Below are 17242 nucleotides of genomic sequence, written 5' to 3'. Positions count from 1 at the left end.
AGTTTTAGTTCTTACCATTAGATCTTTGATCCATTTTGACTTAAATTTTGAGAATGGTGTTAGGTAAGGGTCCACCTTCATTCTTTTGCATGTGTTTATCCAGCTTTCCCAGTACCATTTGTTGAAAAGACAGTCCTTTTCCTATTGAATGGTCTTAGCACCCTTGTCAAAAATCATTTGAGCGACTTCCCTGGTGGCACAGTGGTTAAGAATCTGCCTGCCAATGCAGGGGACACGGGTTCGAGCCCTGGTCCAGGAAGATCCCACATGCCGCGGAGCAACTAAGCCCACGAGCCACAACTACTGAGCCCGTGTGCTGCAACTACTGAAGCCCGCATGCCTACAGCCCAAGCTCCACAACAAGAGAAGCCACTGCAATGAGAAGCTCATGCACTGCAATGAAGACTAGCCCCTACTCGCCGCAACTAGAAAAAGCCTGTGCGCAGCAACAAAGACCCAATGCAGCCAAAAAAAAAAAGAATCATTTGACCATATATGTGAGGGCTTATTTCTGGGTTCTCTGTTCTATTCCATTAGTCTATATATCTGTCCTTATTCCACTACCACATTGTTTGATTACTACAGCTTTAATAGTAAGATTTGAAATCAGGAAGTGAGTCCTCCAGCTTTCTGGTATTTTTTTCAGGATTGTTTTGGCTATTTAGGGTCCCTTGAGATTCCATATGAATTTTAGGACTTTTTCTATTTCTGCAAAAAATTGTCTTTGGGATTTTGCTAGGGATTGCACTGAATCTTGATCACGCTGGGTAATATTAACATCTTAAAAATATTGTCTTCCAATCTATGAACATGGGTTGTGGTTACATTTGTTTATGTCTTTAATTTCTTTCAGCAATGCTTTGAAGTTTTCATTGTACAAGTCTTTCACCTCCTTGGTTAAGTTAATTCCTAAGTATTCTTTTTGATGCAATTATAAATGCAATGGTTTTCTTAATTTCTTTTCTGTATTGTTCATTGTTAGTGTATAGAAATGCAACTGATTTTTGTGTGTGGACTTTGAATTCATTTATTAGTTCTTGATTTTTTTGTGGAATCTTTAGGTTTTTCTACAAATAAGATCATATCCTCTGTCAACCGAGATAATTTTACTTTTTCCTTTCCCATTTGGATGCCTTTTATTTCTTTGTTTAATTGATCTGGCCAGAGCTTCCAGTACTATGGTGAATAGAAGTGGTGAAAGTGGGCATCCTTGCCTTGTTCTTAGATGAAAAGCTTTCAGTCTTTCACTGTTGAGTATGATGTTAGCTGTGGGTTTTTCACATAAGGGTTTTTAGTATGTTGAGGTAGTTGCCTTCTATTCCTAGTTTGCTGTGTGTTTTTATCATGAATTTTGTCAAGTGCCTTTTCTGCATCAATTGCGATGATCCTTTTTTTCTCTTTCATTCTGTTTATTTGGTGTATTACACTGCTCTATTTTCATATGTTGAACCAGCAAAAGTTAATAAGGATTAATGTGGGACTTCCCTGGTGGTCCAGTGGCCAGTGGTTGGGACTCCGAGCTTCCACTGCAGGGGGCATGGATTTGATCCCTGTTCGGGGAACTAGGATCCTACATGCCTCATGGCGCAGCCAAAAAAAAAAAAAAAAAAAAAAAAAGGACTGGTGCTAGCTCTTCTTTAAATGTTTGGTAGAATTTACCAGTGAAGCCCACATGTCCAGGGCTTTTCTTGTTGGGAGGCCTGATTACCAGTTCAGTCTCCTTACTAGTTATAGGTCTAGGCAGATTTTCTATTTCTTAGTAGGTTTTGTGTTTCTAGGAATTTGCCCATTTCATCTAGATTATCCAATTTGTTGGTGTACAATTGTCCACTGTACTCTCATATAATCCTTTTTATTTATGTAGAACTGATAGTAATGTCCCCGCTTCATTTCTGATTTTAGTTATTTGAGTCTTCTCTGTTCCTCAGTCCATCTAGCTAAAGGTTTGTCAAATTTTGTTGACCTTTTCAAAGAACCAACTTTTGGTTTCATTGATTTTCTTTATTATTATTTCTTTATTATTGTTTTTCTATTCTCTATTTCCTTTATCTCTGCTGTAATCCGTATATTTCCTTCCTTCTGCTAGGTTTGGGTTTAGTTTGCTCTTCATTTTATAATTCCTTATGTTATAAAGTTTGATTGTTTATTTGAGATCTTTCTTATTTCTAATGGGTTTATAGCTGTAAATATAATTTTTTAAAAGTCAAATTACACAGAAAGATGAAAGGAAAAGTTCTATACCCATTTCTCTAATTCCCAGAATTAGTCACTATTAACTATCTAGCTATTTATCAAACTAACATTATACGGTGCTTTACTCTGTGCTACAGTCTACTAATTTACCTTACTCCCTGTAACAACCCTATGCAGTAGATACTATTATTATCCTGATTTAACTGATAGAGAAACTGAAGCAGAAAGAAGTGAAACAGCATGATGAAGGGAATACAATAGTGGCAAAGCCAACATATGAACCCAGGCAGACTACTCTTGCTTATACATAAAAAACAAATATGACCATATTAATTGGTAATAATATTAATCACTCCTCTGCATCAAACCCTCTAATTCAATCAGAATAAAGTCCAAAGCCGTTTTCATTGTCTGCTAGGCTTCTTATGAGCTGGCCTGCTTCTCCAACCTGATATTTACCACTTACTCCCTGGGTCTCTATATCCCATCTACATGTGTCTTCTCTATGTTCCTTAAACCTATCAGCATTATTCCTGTTTCATGACCTCCTTCACTTGCTGTTGGTTTTGCCTGGAATGCACTCTCACCAATCTTCATACGGCTGGTTCCTTCACATCATTCAAGTCTCAGCCCAGATGTCACCTTAGGGAGGCCTTCCCCAACCCCCTACCTAGAATAGATCCCTCTTCCATCACAGGTCACTCTCTAACCCATGACCCCATTTTATTTTCTTCATGGCCCTTACCAATGTCTGAAATGATCTTATTTCTTTTTTTTTTTTTTCTTTTTAAATTTTTACTTATTTATTTATTTATCTATTGGCTGTGTTGGGTCTTTGTTGCTACGCGCGGGCTTTCTCTAGTTGCAGCGAGCGGGGGCTACTCTTCGTTGCGGTGCATGGGCTTCTCATTGCAGTGGCTTCTCTTGTTGCAGAGCATGGGCTCTAGGCACACGGGCTTCAGTAGTTGTGGCACGCGGGCTTCAGTAGTTGTGGCTCGTGGGCTCTAGAGCACAGGTTCAGTAGCTGTGGTGCACGAGCTTAGTTGCTCTACAGCATGTGGGATCTACCCGGACCAGGGATCAAACCCGTGTCCCCTGCATTGGCAGACAGATTCCTAACCACTGCACCACCAGGGAAGTCCCTGAAATGATCTTATTTCTTTATTGGCTCTTTTATCATCTGTCCTCTTTCACATGAAACATAAGGCATATGAGGCCAGAGGCTTTGTCTGTCTTATTCCCCATGGTCTCTCCCAATGCCTTAAGCAGTACCTAGCACATAGTAGATACTCAAACATTGGACTTTATTTCAGAAATCCTCTTAAACATGGCTAGTAGTGTAGACTTAAAATCTATTTTAAATTTCTATAAGATGAATGAGTATTTATATTGGAAACTTAGAAATAATTCAAAGAAAAAAGATGAACATAAAAATCATGCAATATTCCACTGCCCAAGGATAACCAGTGTTGATTTTTTTTCTTTATAAATTTATTTAATTTATTTATTTATTTTTGGCTGCATTGGGTCTTTGTTGCTGTGTGCAGGTTTTCTCTAGTTGCAGCAAGTGGGGGCAACTCTTCGTTGCGGTGCAAACCTTCTCTGTAAGTTTCTTAAACTCGTGACCTCTCTTGCCTCAGTTTCTTTAACAATAAAATGGAAATAATGATAATACCTCTTTCTTAGGGAGGTTGTGAGGATCAAAGAGAAATACATGAAAAGTTCTTAGAACAATGTTGACATATAGAAAACAATATAACAAACACCTGTGTACCTACTATCTTCATAACAGACCTTAACCTTTTGCCATATTTGCTTCATTTTTTAAAAAAAATTATTTTATTTATTTATTTTTGGCTGTGTTGGGTCTTCATTGCTGCATGCGGGCTTTCTCTAGTTGCGGCGAGCAGGGGCTACTCTTCATTGTGGTGCGCAGGCCTCACATTGCGGTGGCTTCTCTTGTGGCAGAGCATGGGCTCTAGGCACGCAGGCTTCAGTAGTTGTGGCACGTGGGCTCAGTAGTTGTGGCTTGCGGGCTCTAGAGCGCAGGCTCAGTAGTTGTGGCGCATGGGCTTAGTAGCTCCGCGGCATGCGGGATCTTCCCGGACCAGGGCTTGAACCCGTGTCCCCTGCATTGGCAGGCGGATTCTTAACCACTGCACCACTAGGGAAGTCCCTAGGAAGTGTTTTTAAAAAGATTTAAAAAGAAAGTGTTAGAAGGTTGATTACACTTGCTTTTAACTTAGGATATTGTGCTACTTAAGGAATTGCTTAGAGATCTGTTCTAGAATCTCTTAATAACTAGTGATGGAAGCTATCAAGTTATATCTTTCCAATGGATTCTAACTTTTTTTAAAAATGAATTTTATTTATTTATTTATTTGGGCTGCGTTGGGTCTTCATTGCTGCGCACGGGCTTTCTTTAGTTATGGCAAGTGGGGGCTACTCTTCGTTGCAGTGCGCGGGCTTTTCATTGTGGTGGCTTCTCTTGTTGCGGAGCACGGGCTCTAGGCGCGCGGGCTTCAGTAGTTGCAGCACGCGGGCTCAATAGTTGTGGCTCACGGGCTCTAGAGCGCAGGCTCAGTAGTTGTGGCGCACAGGCTTAGTTTTTCCGCGGCATGTGGGATCTTCCTGGACCAGAAACCGAACCTGTGTCCCTTGCATTGGCAGGCAGATTCTTAAACACTGTGCCACCAGGGAAGTCCCGGTGTTGATGTTTTGTTGTATTTTCTTCTAGCACAATGGTGTCCTATTGTTTTAATTTATATTTCTTTGATGATAGGTGAGGTAGAACATTTTTTTCATTATACTTATCAGCTATTTATAGTTCTTTTGTGATTTAGCTCATCCTGTCCTCTGCCCATGCCTCAGTTTAATTCTTCATTCAGGTATGAGCTCAAATTTTATCTTAGAAAGGTCCTCCCTGATCACCTCTTCTAAAGCATATTTCTACCCTCACCGTCCCCTGCATTTTTCATCAACCCACCCTGTTTACAACCTATATAAAACACACCACGTTCTGTAATTACCTTACTTATTTATTTATCTATCAACTGTTTATGTTCCCCATCCCTCTGGAATAATGTGAGACTCACAGGGAAGTAATCTTATCTATCTTAATCACCACTATTTTCCTAATAACTAAAACAGTGTCTGGAACATGCTGGGAATAGGGGATTTATAAACATCTGTTGGATGAGTGAATCAACGCATACACAATTGAAGTATTTAAAATGTCCTAAAGTTCTAGTTCAAGAATGCTCTTAACAATGCTTTAATTTAGTTTAAGGTAAAATCAGAGAGCACCATAAATCTGGACTGTTTATTCATAATGTCCATACCTGATTGTTGGGCTTGGTCGATAAGCATTTTCCAAAGTAAAGAGTTTCTGTAACACAAAGGCTATTACATGCGGGCCCATCAATAACTCCAGTCTTGTACTTGTCACACTAAAAACCAGGAAATAAAAAAGTAGTTAATAGAAAAATGTTCATAAGAAGAAACATATTAAAATATTTGCAAACTAAGCAATTGACAAAGGATTAATCTCCAAAATATACAAACAGCTCATGCAGCTCTATGTCAAAAAAAACAACAACCCAATCAAAAAATGGGCAGAAGATCTAAATAGACATTTCTCCAAAGAAGACATAGAGATGGCCAAAAAGCACATGAAAAGATGCTCAACATCACTAATTATCAGAGAAATGCAAACCAAAACTACAAAGAGGTATCACCTCACACCAGTCAGAATGGCCATCATCAAAAAGTCACAAACAACAAATACTGGAGACGGTGTAGAGAAAAGGGAACCCTCCTACACTGTTGGTGGGAATGTAAACTGGCACAACCACTCTGGAGAACAGTATGGAGGTTCTTTAAAAACTGAAAATAGAATTACCATATGATCCAGCAATCCCACTCCTGGGCACATATCTGGAGAAAACCATAATCTGAAAAGATACACGCACCCCAGTGTTCACTGCAGCACTATTTACAATATCCAAGACATGGAAGCAACCTAAATGTCCATCGACAGAGGAATGAATAAAGAAGATGTGGCATATATATAATGGAATATTACTCAGCCATAAAAAATAATGAAATAATGCCATTTGCAGCAACATGGATGGAGCTAGAGATTATCATACTAAGTGAAGTAAGTCAGAAAGAGAAAGACAAATATCATATGATATCACTTACATGTGGAATCCAAAAAAAAGATACAAATGAACTTATTTATAAAACAGAAACAGTCTTACAGATATCAAAAACAAACTTATGGTTACCAAAGGGGACAGAGAGGGGAGGGATAAATCAGGAGCTTGGGATGAACACACACACACTACTATATATAAGATAGATAACCAACAAGGACATACTGTATATAGCACAGGGAACTCTACTCAATATTCTGTGATAACCTTTAAGAGAAAAGAATCTAAAAAAGAATGAATATATGTATATGTATAACTGAATCACTTTGCTGTACACCTGAAACTAACACATTGTAAATCAACTATACACCAAGAAAATTAAAATTTAAAAAAGAAGAAACATATTAAAGACACCATAAAGAGATATCTATATTCTTTAAGAGAAAGTCCTATGATGAAAAGAATTCAGGCTTTGGATCTGGACAGACTTGGATTTGAATACAAACTCTGCTCCTTACTAGCTATATAATGATGAGAGATCTTGTTGTGACTAGGGTGTGCATAGAATTTTGAAACCATTTTTCCCACTTAGCGTGGCCTGAGGTGGTATGGTACCTACTCTCTGTGAGAAGGTGGGCACTCAATTTTTAAAAATGGCTCAATTTTAAAATAAAAAATAAAGTTTAAAATATCGAAATATTTTAAAATAACAAAATTAAGTCACCTCTGTCATCTTGTTATCTTTGATATTGCCCCAAAACAAGTAAAGAGAAAAAGATGGGAATTCCCTGGTGGTCCAGCGGTTAGGACTCTTAGCTCTCACTGCCGAGGGCCTGGGTTCAGTCCCTGGTCAAGGAACTACGATCCTACAAGCCGTGTGGCACAGCCGAAAAAAAAAAAAAGAAACCAAACGCTTTGACAAAATAAGGTACCAGTGTAACCCTAAGGCACAATAAATGAGGATGGCCTGCAAAATACAGTGAAAATTACACCAGAGTACAGAAGGATGCTGAGATTAAATACCTGCTGTGACCTCACTTCTCAGACAAAGTTGGCGGAGCACTGAATAGGTGGTACACCAGAGGAACAGAACCATCACTCTGGTTTGCAATGAAAGTTTAAGGGGCACAAGCTGTGGGAACTTCTAAGGACTCTATTTGGCATCGTAAAGTAGCGGGGCAAGGCAGTGCTGATTGATAAAATCCTTAAAAATGTTATCTATGTTGGAGGCAGTCTGTAAATAAAATAAGGGTTGGGAGAGACTATATTATGAGTATCTCTGTAGTTGCTGGGGAGATAGACAGGCTAAACCAATCTGTGTGAGTGTCTCCATCTCATCTTTTTTTCTCTTTCACAGACACCCACACACACACAAACACACACACACGCACACAAACTCTGGGCCACAGAAGTTTCACCACTTGCTCATTTCACTGTCCCAGTTGCTTCTTGCAAATAGTGGTTGAAGAACTCCTTTCATTCAGTAATGAGTAATACTCAAAAGAAAACAAGCAGGAGATCTATACAGCAAATGTACAAGGAAAAGGAGGAAAGGAATAGGAAAAGGACATGTCAAATAAAGAAATTTTCCAGAAAAATACTGCCATGAAGCACACCAAACAAATAGTTATGAATTCAAAGGACTTAATGAAACAGTTTAAAATAAGGCCTCAAAGCAGAAGACATAATGAGAGACAAAAGAAGTAAATGTAAAATAAGCAAGCAGAACTCAAAAATGAAGAAAAAGAAAAAAATCGAAGAAATTGAAGTCACATTATGAATGGGGAAAAAAGGGGGGGGGCAGACAAAAATAACAACATAGTAAGACTTATGAGGGCTAGGTTGAGAAAAGTGAGCAAAATGAAATGGAAATTTAAAAAGAACTAAAAAGAATTTGAGATAAAATTATAGATATAGAAGACAAAGGCTATCCAGCATGTCCATAGGAGGGAGAATAGAACACGTAGAACAGAAAAAATAATCAAAGTAGAATTCAAGAGAACTTCATGTAAGTGAAAGAAGTCTTTAATCTACAGATTGAAAGGACACACACTGTCCCAAGGAAACTGACACAGAATGACCCCTGTGACATATCCCACTGAATTTTACTGGACTTCAAAAATAAATAATTCTTTGAGCATCCAGGCAAAAAGATCAAGACACTTCTAAGGGGAAATAAATCAGATTGGCCTCAGATTTCTCCATAGCCACATTCAAAGGTAGATAACAGTGGTGCAATGCCAGCAAAGTTTGAGAAAGGAAGTGTGAGCTGCCTGTGTCCTAATTTTCTCATTTGTAAAAGGGGAGGTACCTACTACTTGATTTATAGCATTATTATGAGCTATAATGGTTTAATGAGGATAGATCATCTGTAATTTTAATAAGTGCTCAGAATAGCTCTTCTTATTCTCCATAGCCAAACTTTCTTTCAAGTAAAAGGTGTTAAATGTTTTTGAACATGTAAGGATCAGAAGATAGAATTCCCATTAGCAACTCTTGAAGAACTATAGAGAATGAATTTTAGGCAACCAAGAGATGAACAGAGAAATTGAACATGTAAGCCAGTTGAAATGTAGGAATGGGATGAAAACAACTATGGAAATCTATTTCATAATAATTGTTAATATAGTATATGGTAAGCTACTAGATACTTACCATATGTCAGGCACTGTTCCAGTGCTGTACTTTTATTATGACAACAGCCCTGTGAGGTAGAACCTATTGTTATAGCCATTGTAAAAATAAGGAAACAGAAATAGCTATTAAGTAACTTGCTCAAGCTACAAAATGATAAAGCCAAGATTCCAACCTAGGCAGTCTGGTTCCAGAGCTCCTTCTCTTAATCACTACTGTATATTGTTCAGAATGTTAATATTATAAATTATACCAGTAAAAGTAATAAAATTAACAAGAACCAAGAAGGAGAGATGGAAGATGAGAGACAGCAAAAGGATGTTGATTTCCTTATCTTCATTATTTTTTAAATGTTTATTTTATTTATTTATTCCCCTCCCCCCTTTTTTTTTGGCTGAGTCGGGTCTTAGTTGAGGCACATGGAATCTCTGTTGAGGCATGGAGGATCTTTTCGTCACGGCGCGTGGTCTGCTTGGGTTTCTCTCTAGTTGCGGTGTTGGGCTTCTCTCTAGTTGTGGCATGCGGGTTCCAGAGCACGTGGGCTCGGTAGTCTGTGGCACGCTGTCTCTCTCGTTGAGGCACACAAGCTCAGTAGTTGTGGCATGTGGGCTTAGTTGCCCGCGGCATGTGGGATCTTAGTTCCTTGACCAGGGATCAAACCTGCGTCCCCTGCACTGGAAGGTGGGTTATTTACCACTGGACCACCAGGGAAGTCCCTGATTTCCTTATCTTTAATATCCAAGGGCAAAAGATAATATTGGGCTTCCCTGGTGGTGCAGTGGTTAAGAATCCGCCTGCCAATGCACGGGACACGGGTTTGAGCCCTGGTCTGGGAAGATCCCACATGCTGTGGAGCAACTAAGCTCGTACACCACAACTACTGAGCCTGTGCTCTAGAGCCCACGAGCCACAGCTACTGAAGTCCAGGAGCCAAAACTAGCGAAGCCTGCGCACCTAGAGCCCGTGCTCCGCAACAAGAGAAGCCACCACAATTAGAAGCCTGCGCACCGCAACGAAGAGTAGCCCCTGCTCGCCACAACTAGAGAAAGCCCGTGTGCAGCAATGAAGACCCAACGCAGCCAAAAATAAATAAATGAATAAATAAATTTATAAACAAGATAATATTTATATCTTATAAATCAAATAACAGAGACAGAAGTATAATCAAAAGTATAGAGATGACTAGTTGAAGAACTAATAATAATAATATATTAATTAAAATTAGGTGGAGTAAAGGAGATGGGATAGATGGAAGTATAATAATTTGTCATTGCTTGTAGTGGGGAATAAATTGATATGGTCTAAAGCAATACAGGATAAAGTATACTTTTAAAAGTAATAGTACAAGGCTAACCACTAGAAGAGCTAAAATCTGAATACAAACCTTCCTAAATTATCAAAAGGAGCACGTGTAAAACACAGAAATATATACCCTCTAGAGAAAGATACAAACCAAATGAATCCTTAAAAACAAAGTAGGTCATAAAATGTGATACAGAACTAAGACATATCTATAAATGTCAATGGGATAAGCTTACCTATTATAAGAAAAATATCTTCAGAAAACAATGTCAAAAAAGTTGAAAATAAAAGACGGTACAGGTATACCAGCCAAATGCAAAGAGAAAAGTTAAGCCATAATCTTATACCAGATGAGGTTGAATTTTGGGAGGTGGGGGGGAGCATTAACAAGGCAAAAAAGAAAAGCTCTTTATAATGTTAAAACATATAATCCACAATGAAGATATTATAATACTACAGTCATGAATTTCTATAAAGTAAATAAAGTAACATCAAAATTGATTCAGTGAAATCTATAAGAAATAGAAAAAGAAATAAACAGAAAGGCATTAGAAGTAGGAGACCCTAATTTGCTTTTCTTAGTCTATGACAGATAACAAAGTTTACAAAAAAAGATACAGAAGAACTCAATAATCTAATAAGGTAGATCTAATTGCCCTGAGAACAAACAGACCTTTTCAAAAGCCCATGGAACATTTACAAAATTACACCAAAACCTCCATACATTCCACTAAGTAGACATGGCAGAAGCAGTATGCTCCAATCACAATATGATAAAATTTGAAATTAACAAAAAAATCTACCTGGAAAATTTTAAATGTTCTTTTAATTCTTGAGTCAAAGAGACAGGCTAAATTGAAATGTTAAGCAACTGGGAAATAAAAAATAATAATAAAAAGAATTTAGGGACTTCCCTGGTGGCGCAGTGGTTAAGAATCCGCCTGCCAAAGCAGGGGACACGGGTTCGATCCCTGGTCCAGGAAGATCCCACAGGCTGCAGAGCAACTAAGCCCGTGCGCCACAACTACTGAGTCCACGTGCCACAACTAGTGAAGCCCATGCACCTAGAGCCCGTACTCTGCAACAAGAGAAGCCACTGCAATGAGAAGCCCGCACACTGCAACAAAGAGTAGGTCCCACTCACCACAAGTAGAGAAAGCCCGCTCTTAGCAACAAACACCCAATGCAGCCAAAAATAAATACATTTATTTAAAAAAATTTTTTTTAAATATCAGAAACTAAAGCTAAAACTAGTGATAAAATTAAAAAACTAGAGAAGAATGCAAAGTCTTAATTACATTAATAAACAATACAGAACAAGACAAATGAATTAAAAAATCAAGAAATTAGAAAAAAAATCTAAAGAAAGCAGAAAGAAGGAATTAATCAATACAAAGTGAAAAGAAAAGGCTATGGCTATGTTTCTGTAACTGAGAGAACTTCTCTAATCTTCATCTCCTGTTCTCTGCTTTAGATCTTCTTGTTCTTTTCTGGTTTCTGCAATTACCTTTTGTTTGCTCTTTCCCAGAATTTTCCCTGTCTGTCTGGTTCTCTTAGTCTGATGACATTATGCTGCTCATAGATCAATCTTGCCCACTTCTGGCTTGGACAATGCGACCTGTTAGAGGGACAATGCAACCTACTAGAGGGTTGCAATGACTGGGCTTCCAATGATTGGGCTTCCTCTTGTGTGGGATAGGGGCTGAGGATAATTTCTTGAGCCCTTCACTTTGGGGGCATAAATTTTTCATGATCCCAAGCAAATAGCCAAAGCACAGTGGGCTCTGGTATTATTCAATACTTGGAAAGGCCAGCACAGGCTCCTCAGACCTGCCCACCGGGTCCCCCTTCCAACACTTGCCACAGTTTTCTCTGAGGATAAGGATAGCCCAGATAGAGATCGAGAGTCCTGCCCACGTGTAGAGTTAAATACCAATACCTAGGATCTGTTGCCCTTCAGCTATCACTAGCAGAAGCTCCTGGGTGAGCTCTTGACCATGGCTCCTTTCTCCTTTAGACTGGGTTGCAACCAAGAATATTAGGTTTCATCTTCATAGGAGGAGCAGAGCAATCTAGTTCCTGGACTCAAGTTTGTGAGGGACTACACGGGGAGACGCTCAATACTTTCTTGCCCAGGTCAACCTCTGTGGATTTTTAGGAAATGCAGAACCATCTGTTTCATATCAGATGGCCAGCAATTTCACTGGCATGTTTCTTCACTGAGGCAAAGGTGGTGGGACTTCTTGGGCCTCACTCAAAAGTGAAACCTCCTGCAGGTATAGTTTAGGGTTTCTAAGGATTTTAGATAACATAGACCAATTTGCTGACAACAAATAAATAAGAAATCAACAAAAAAAATAATGTAAAAATAGACACAGACATGTTCGGAAACAAAAAAGCACATCTCTAAATAATTTCTGGGTTAAAGGAGAAGTCACAAGGGAAATGCAGAATATTTAGAACTGAACAACAACAAAGGTATACATATGAAAACTTGTGGGATGTGGCTAAAGCAGTTCTTAGAGGAAAACTTACAGCTGTAAATGCAATGATGAAAAAATAAGAGACTGAAATAAATAGTAAACATTCAACAAAAGATGTTTTAAAAAATCACAATAATAACAATAAGAGAATAAACCAACCCCCAGAAGAAGAAGGAGGAGGGGGAGAGGGAGGGGGAGAGGGGAGGAGGAGGAGGAGGAGAGGAAACAGCAGAAATTAATGGGAGGGACTTCCTTGGTGGCACAGTGGTTAAGAATCCGCCTGCCAATGCAGGGGACACGGGTTCAATCCCTGGTTCAGGAAGATCCCATATGCCACAGCTAAGCCCGTGCACCACAACTACTGAAGCCTGCGTGCCTAGAGCCTGTGCTTTGCAACAAGAGAAGCCACCACAATGAGAAGCCCGTGCACCGCAACGAAGAGTAGTCCCCGCTCACCGCAACTAGAGAAAGCCCACAGGCAGCAACAAAAACCAACGTAGCCAAAAATAAAAAAAGAAATTAATGGGAAAAAAAAGATCAGCAATGCCAAAAGCTAGTTCTTTGAAAACTTTAACAAAAGAGATAAACCTTTAGCAAGACTGATCATTGAGAAACAGAGGATGAACAAATAAAGATTATCAGGATAGAAAGGGTAGTGATAGTGAATAATGTAAACAACTCTGGCAATGCATTTAAAATGAGCAATATGTCTAAAACAATAATAAAAAGTGATACCAGAATAGAAAATCTAAGACTAATAAACATTAAAAAATTAATCAGTAACAAAAAATCTTTCCCTCTAATAATATCAGGTCAAGGTATAGTCTAGGAGGACTTCAAGGTGCCATCCAGGATGCAGTGCTGTTTGTAAGAGTGGAAAATGATTAATAACATAAATGTCCATCACCAGGAGAATGGCTGAGTAAATTGTGGTATATTCATACAATGCAATACTATACAGTAATTAAAATGAAAGAACTCAGCCTATGCATATCAACACAGAAAAATGTTGAAAACATAATATCAAGTGGAAAAAGTTGCAGATTGGTATGTGCAGTTTAGTGCCATTTATTAAAGTTTAGAAACATGCAAAGCAATACTATATATTGTTTATGTACCCATAAACAATTAGTGAAAGTATGAAAACATGATGGCAAGAACTCACACCAAATTCAAGATGGTGTCTACCGCTGGGGAGGAGGAAGGAGACTACCAGGGAGGGTAAAGAGAGCTTAACTGCACTGCCATGTTTTTTCTTTTTAAAAACGAAGCAGGGGCTTCCCTGGTGGCACACTGGTTAAGAATCCGCCTGCCAATGCAGGGGGCACGGGTTCAAGCCCTGGTCCGGGAAGATCCCACATGCCGCAGAGCAACTAAGCCCGTGCGCCACAACTACTGAGCCTGCGTTCTAGAGCCTGTGAGCCACAACTACTGAGCCCGCGTGCCACAACTACTGAAGCCTGTGTGCCTAGAGCCCGTGCTCTGCCACAAGAGAAGCCACCGCAATGAGAAGCCCGCGCACCGCAATGAAGAGTAGCCCCTGCTCGCGGCAACTAGAGAAAGCCCGTGCGCAGCAACGAAGACCCAACTCAGCCAAAAATAAATAAATAAAATAAATTTTTAAAAAAATGAAGCAAATATGGCAAAAGGTTAAGGTCTGTTATGAAGATAGTAGGTACACAGGTGTTTGTTATATTGTTTTCTACATGTCAACATTGTTCTAAGAACTTTTCATGTATTTCTCTTTGATTCTCACAACCTCCCTAAGAAAGAGGTATTATCATTATTTCCATTTTATTGTTAAAGAAACTGAGGCAAGAGAGGTCATGAGGTTAAGAAACTTGCAGAGCAGGTTAGTGGTGGTGCTGGCTGAACCCAGATAGTCTGCCTCCAGAGCCTGTGCTTTTAACCACTGAAGTAAAAGAACCAGGATTACTTATCTTGGAGAGCAACATGCAAAGCAGGTTTAATAGTGGTGGGGTCTGATGCCTGCCCCAGTGCTCCTGCTTAGGGGCCCTGATCACACTCATTCCCTTTGCACAAGCAACTCAAAGTGGGGTCAGGACTTTCATATTTGTTTCCTTGGGATTTTGCATATACTCAAATCATATAAAAAGCACTTGCTGGATGGATGAATAAATGAAGTGTAGTCTGGGTTTTTATCCAGAAACAGGGCATTCTATTACGAACAACTCCTGGAATAGGACTAATAGAGCTATCCACTTCAACTGTCCTGATCTTTGGCTCCTGCATCCTGAAGCACATTCTATCTGCCACTCCGCCCAAGGTCAAGATTTAAACATGGCCCTCTCCACCACACCTGTCTTCCAGTGAATAATCTTGAGGCTGTATTATTTCCTTCCTGAGCCTATATTCTCCTCCCTTCTTTTCTTGTATTCCCAAATCTAACATCATTTACGTTCACATTATCTTCCCTAATACAAAGTAAGATGATTTGAAGGCACAGACATGGTCTTAGTCATCTCTGAATCTCTGCTTCCCTTTAGCACATAGCACAGAGGTTGATATTTAAGTGTCTAATAAATGTTTATTAAATAACCACCATAAAGAACATAGAGGTTTTGATTTTAAAACCTCATTGAGGATAAAATGAATGCTTTTCCATAATATTTAAAACATTAAAAAAAAAAAAAAGGGACAAACCAGTATCTTATTAGCAAGCTGTGAAACAGTGAAGACAAATCCGGTATTCAGCTACAAGAATCAGATTCTTGTTTTCAGCAAAGGCGCCAAGCCAAGCCTGCATCAAAGAGGTAGTCACAAAGAACAGGCTCTTCAACTTGTGGCTTCTATCACAAACCAAAAGCAAATTTCCCACATGCTTTTATGAAAAGGATGGCTGGCCACATACTGTTTTGTTTTTTGTTTTGTCTTGTTTTTAGGCTCGGCCATACACACAAACTATAATCACTGTCAGTAATCTGATCTTCTAACTAAAAAAACACAGAAACTATAAAGAATGTTCAACTTTACAATACTCAGCACAAAACATCAAAGGCTTTATTTTACTATGATTCTACCACACAACCTCCTTTGCTTGTACATACCTCAGAGTACCAGAAGATGGCACTCTTCAGCTACATTTTACAAAACCCATTTACGCTGAAGGAATAATTTCATGAATTACGGGAACTGTACCACAAGGGGCGATAACAATGAACAGATGTATAGCACCAGGTTTTAAATAATTTTCTAAGATCCACGTTCTAAAAATGTATTTCAGACAATCTTACCAATTTCTCCTTATTTAGGAGGAAACACAATAGTTGGGTTCTTAATTCCTGAAAATTCTCCAAGTCTCTAGTCAGCACCCTCACCCATTCCCTACATCATCTATTTTAAATCAACTTCACCATTCTCTGCACTCTCACTGTATCTTCAACCTCTCATTCTTCCCTTCTCTCCTAACTTCTTTCTCTGGGCCATTAACGGTGCTCATCACACTCAGTCTCTTTCCCTCTCTCTTCACACATACACACACGCACACACGAACACTCTCCACTCTTTTGTTCCCTTCTGTTCTAATGTCTGTATTTTACTTTCAGCATATACAGTGTGCTACTTGTGTGCTTGTTTATAGTCCAGGTGCCTCTAATGTCCCAATCAGGAATGCACAGGTGCTTGGCTAGCATTCTAATAAGGTAGTCAGGAAGCCCATGCTCCAGAGGCAGCTGCTGTAAGGGCTTCTACAATATTATCCATATCTTGATAAGGATTGATCCATCTCTGAGGTTTTGTTAATCAGCAAATTAGGATTTAACTGGTGAAATTTGTGGCTAGTTAAGTAGCATGGTTAAGTTAGAAATGAACTATCACTGGTGAAATTAAGAGAGGTGGATTGGCTACAATAAGAGACATTCCTACTCTTTCACAAAGAGGTATAAGAACCAGTTGAAGCCATACCTTTATCTTTAGGGAGGTACCCAGAGCTAATCGTTCTACAGCAGAGGTGCTCAACTTCAGGGAGCTTCAGCACAGATCCGTGCGCAGTACTGTGCTGCTGGTCCAAGAGACCACATTTTGAGAATCACTGGTTCAGAATTTCTAGTTGCCTGATGCTAATTATAAGGGTAACAGGAGCTGCCTCTGAAATCTTTCATGAAAGTTGATAGAACACCTAAAAGGCCAGAGTTAGAACTTTAATGAGTTTACAGACTGATTATATGAAATGTTTTGTGGCTGCTTATAAATAAATACGTGCTGAATAAATGCCTATGTGTATAGTAGAAATCATTTTCATTATAACCTAGTAAAAAGGTTGTGAGGAAGTAGTTAATACTCACCTATATCGAACATTTTCTGTGGCTACCATTATTTTTCAAAATAGAATCTAAGGAAGTGTGCATGACCAAACTGGATTAGGTCAGTTTAAAACAATTTCCCAGCCAAAAGGTGGAGGCAGCCCAAGAATCCGTGGATGGATGGATGGATGGATAAACAAAATGTGGTTTA

The 17242-nt window shown here is 39.0% G+C and overlaps 1 protein-coding gene across 1 annotated transcript in view; it reads right to left on the bottom strand.

The window, feature by feature from the left end:
* Positions 1 to 17242, bottom strand: part of DIPK1A (divergent protein kinase domain 1A) — a 126069-nt gene that overhangs the window by 5699 nt on the left and 103128 nt on the right. Inside the window, exon 3 of the mRNA XM_082385752.1 lies at positions 5535 to 5642. Coding sequence (XP_082241878.1) covers positions 5535 to 5642 — 108 coding nt within the window. The remainder of the gene's footprint in view (positions 1 to 5534; positions 5643 to 17242) is intronic.

The sequence above is a fragment of the Balaenoptera borealis genome, assembly GCF_965194805.1.
Source record: "Balaenoptera borealis genome assembly, chromosome: 1".
NCBI lineage: Eukaryota > Metazoa > Chordata > Mammalia > Artiodactyla > Balaenopteridae > Balaenoptera > Balaenoptera borealis.
Note: the sequence above shows the minus strand (reverse complement) of the source record. Positions and strands in the feature narration are given on the sequence as shown.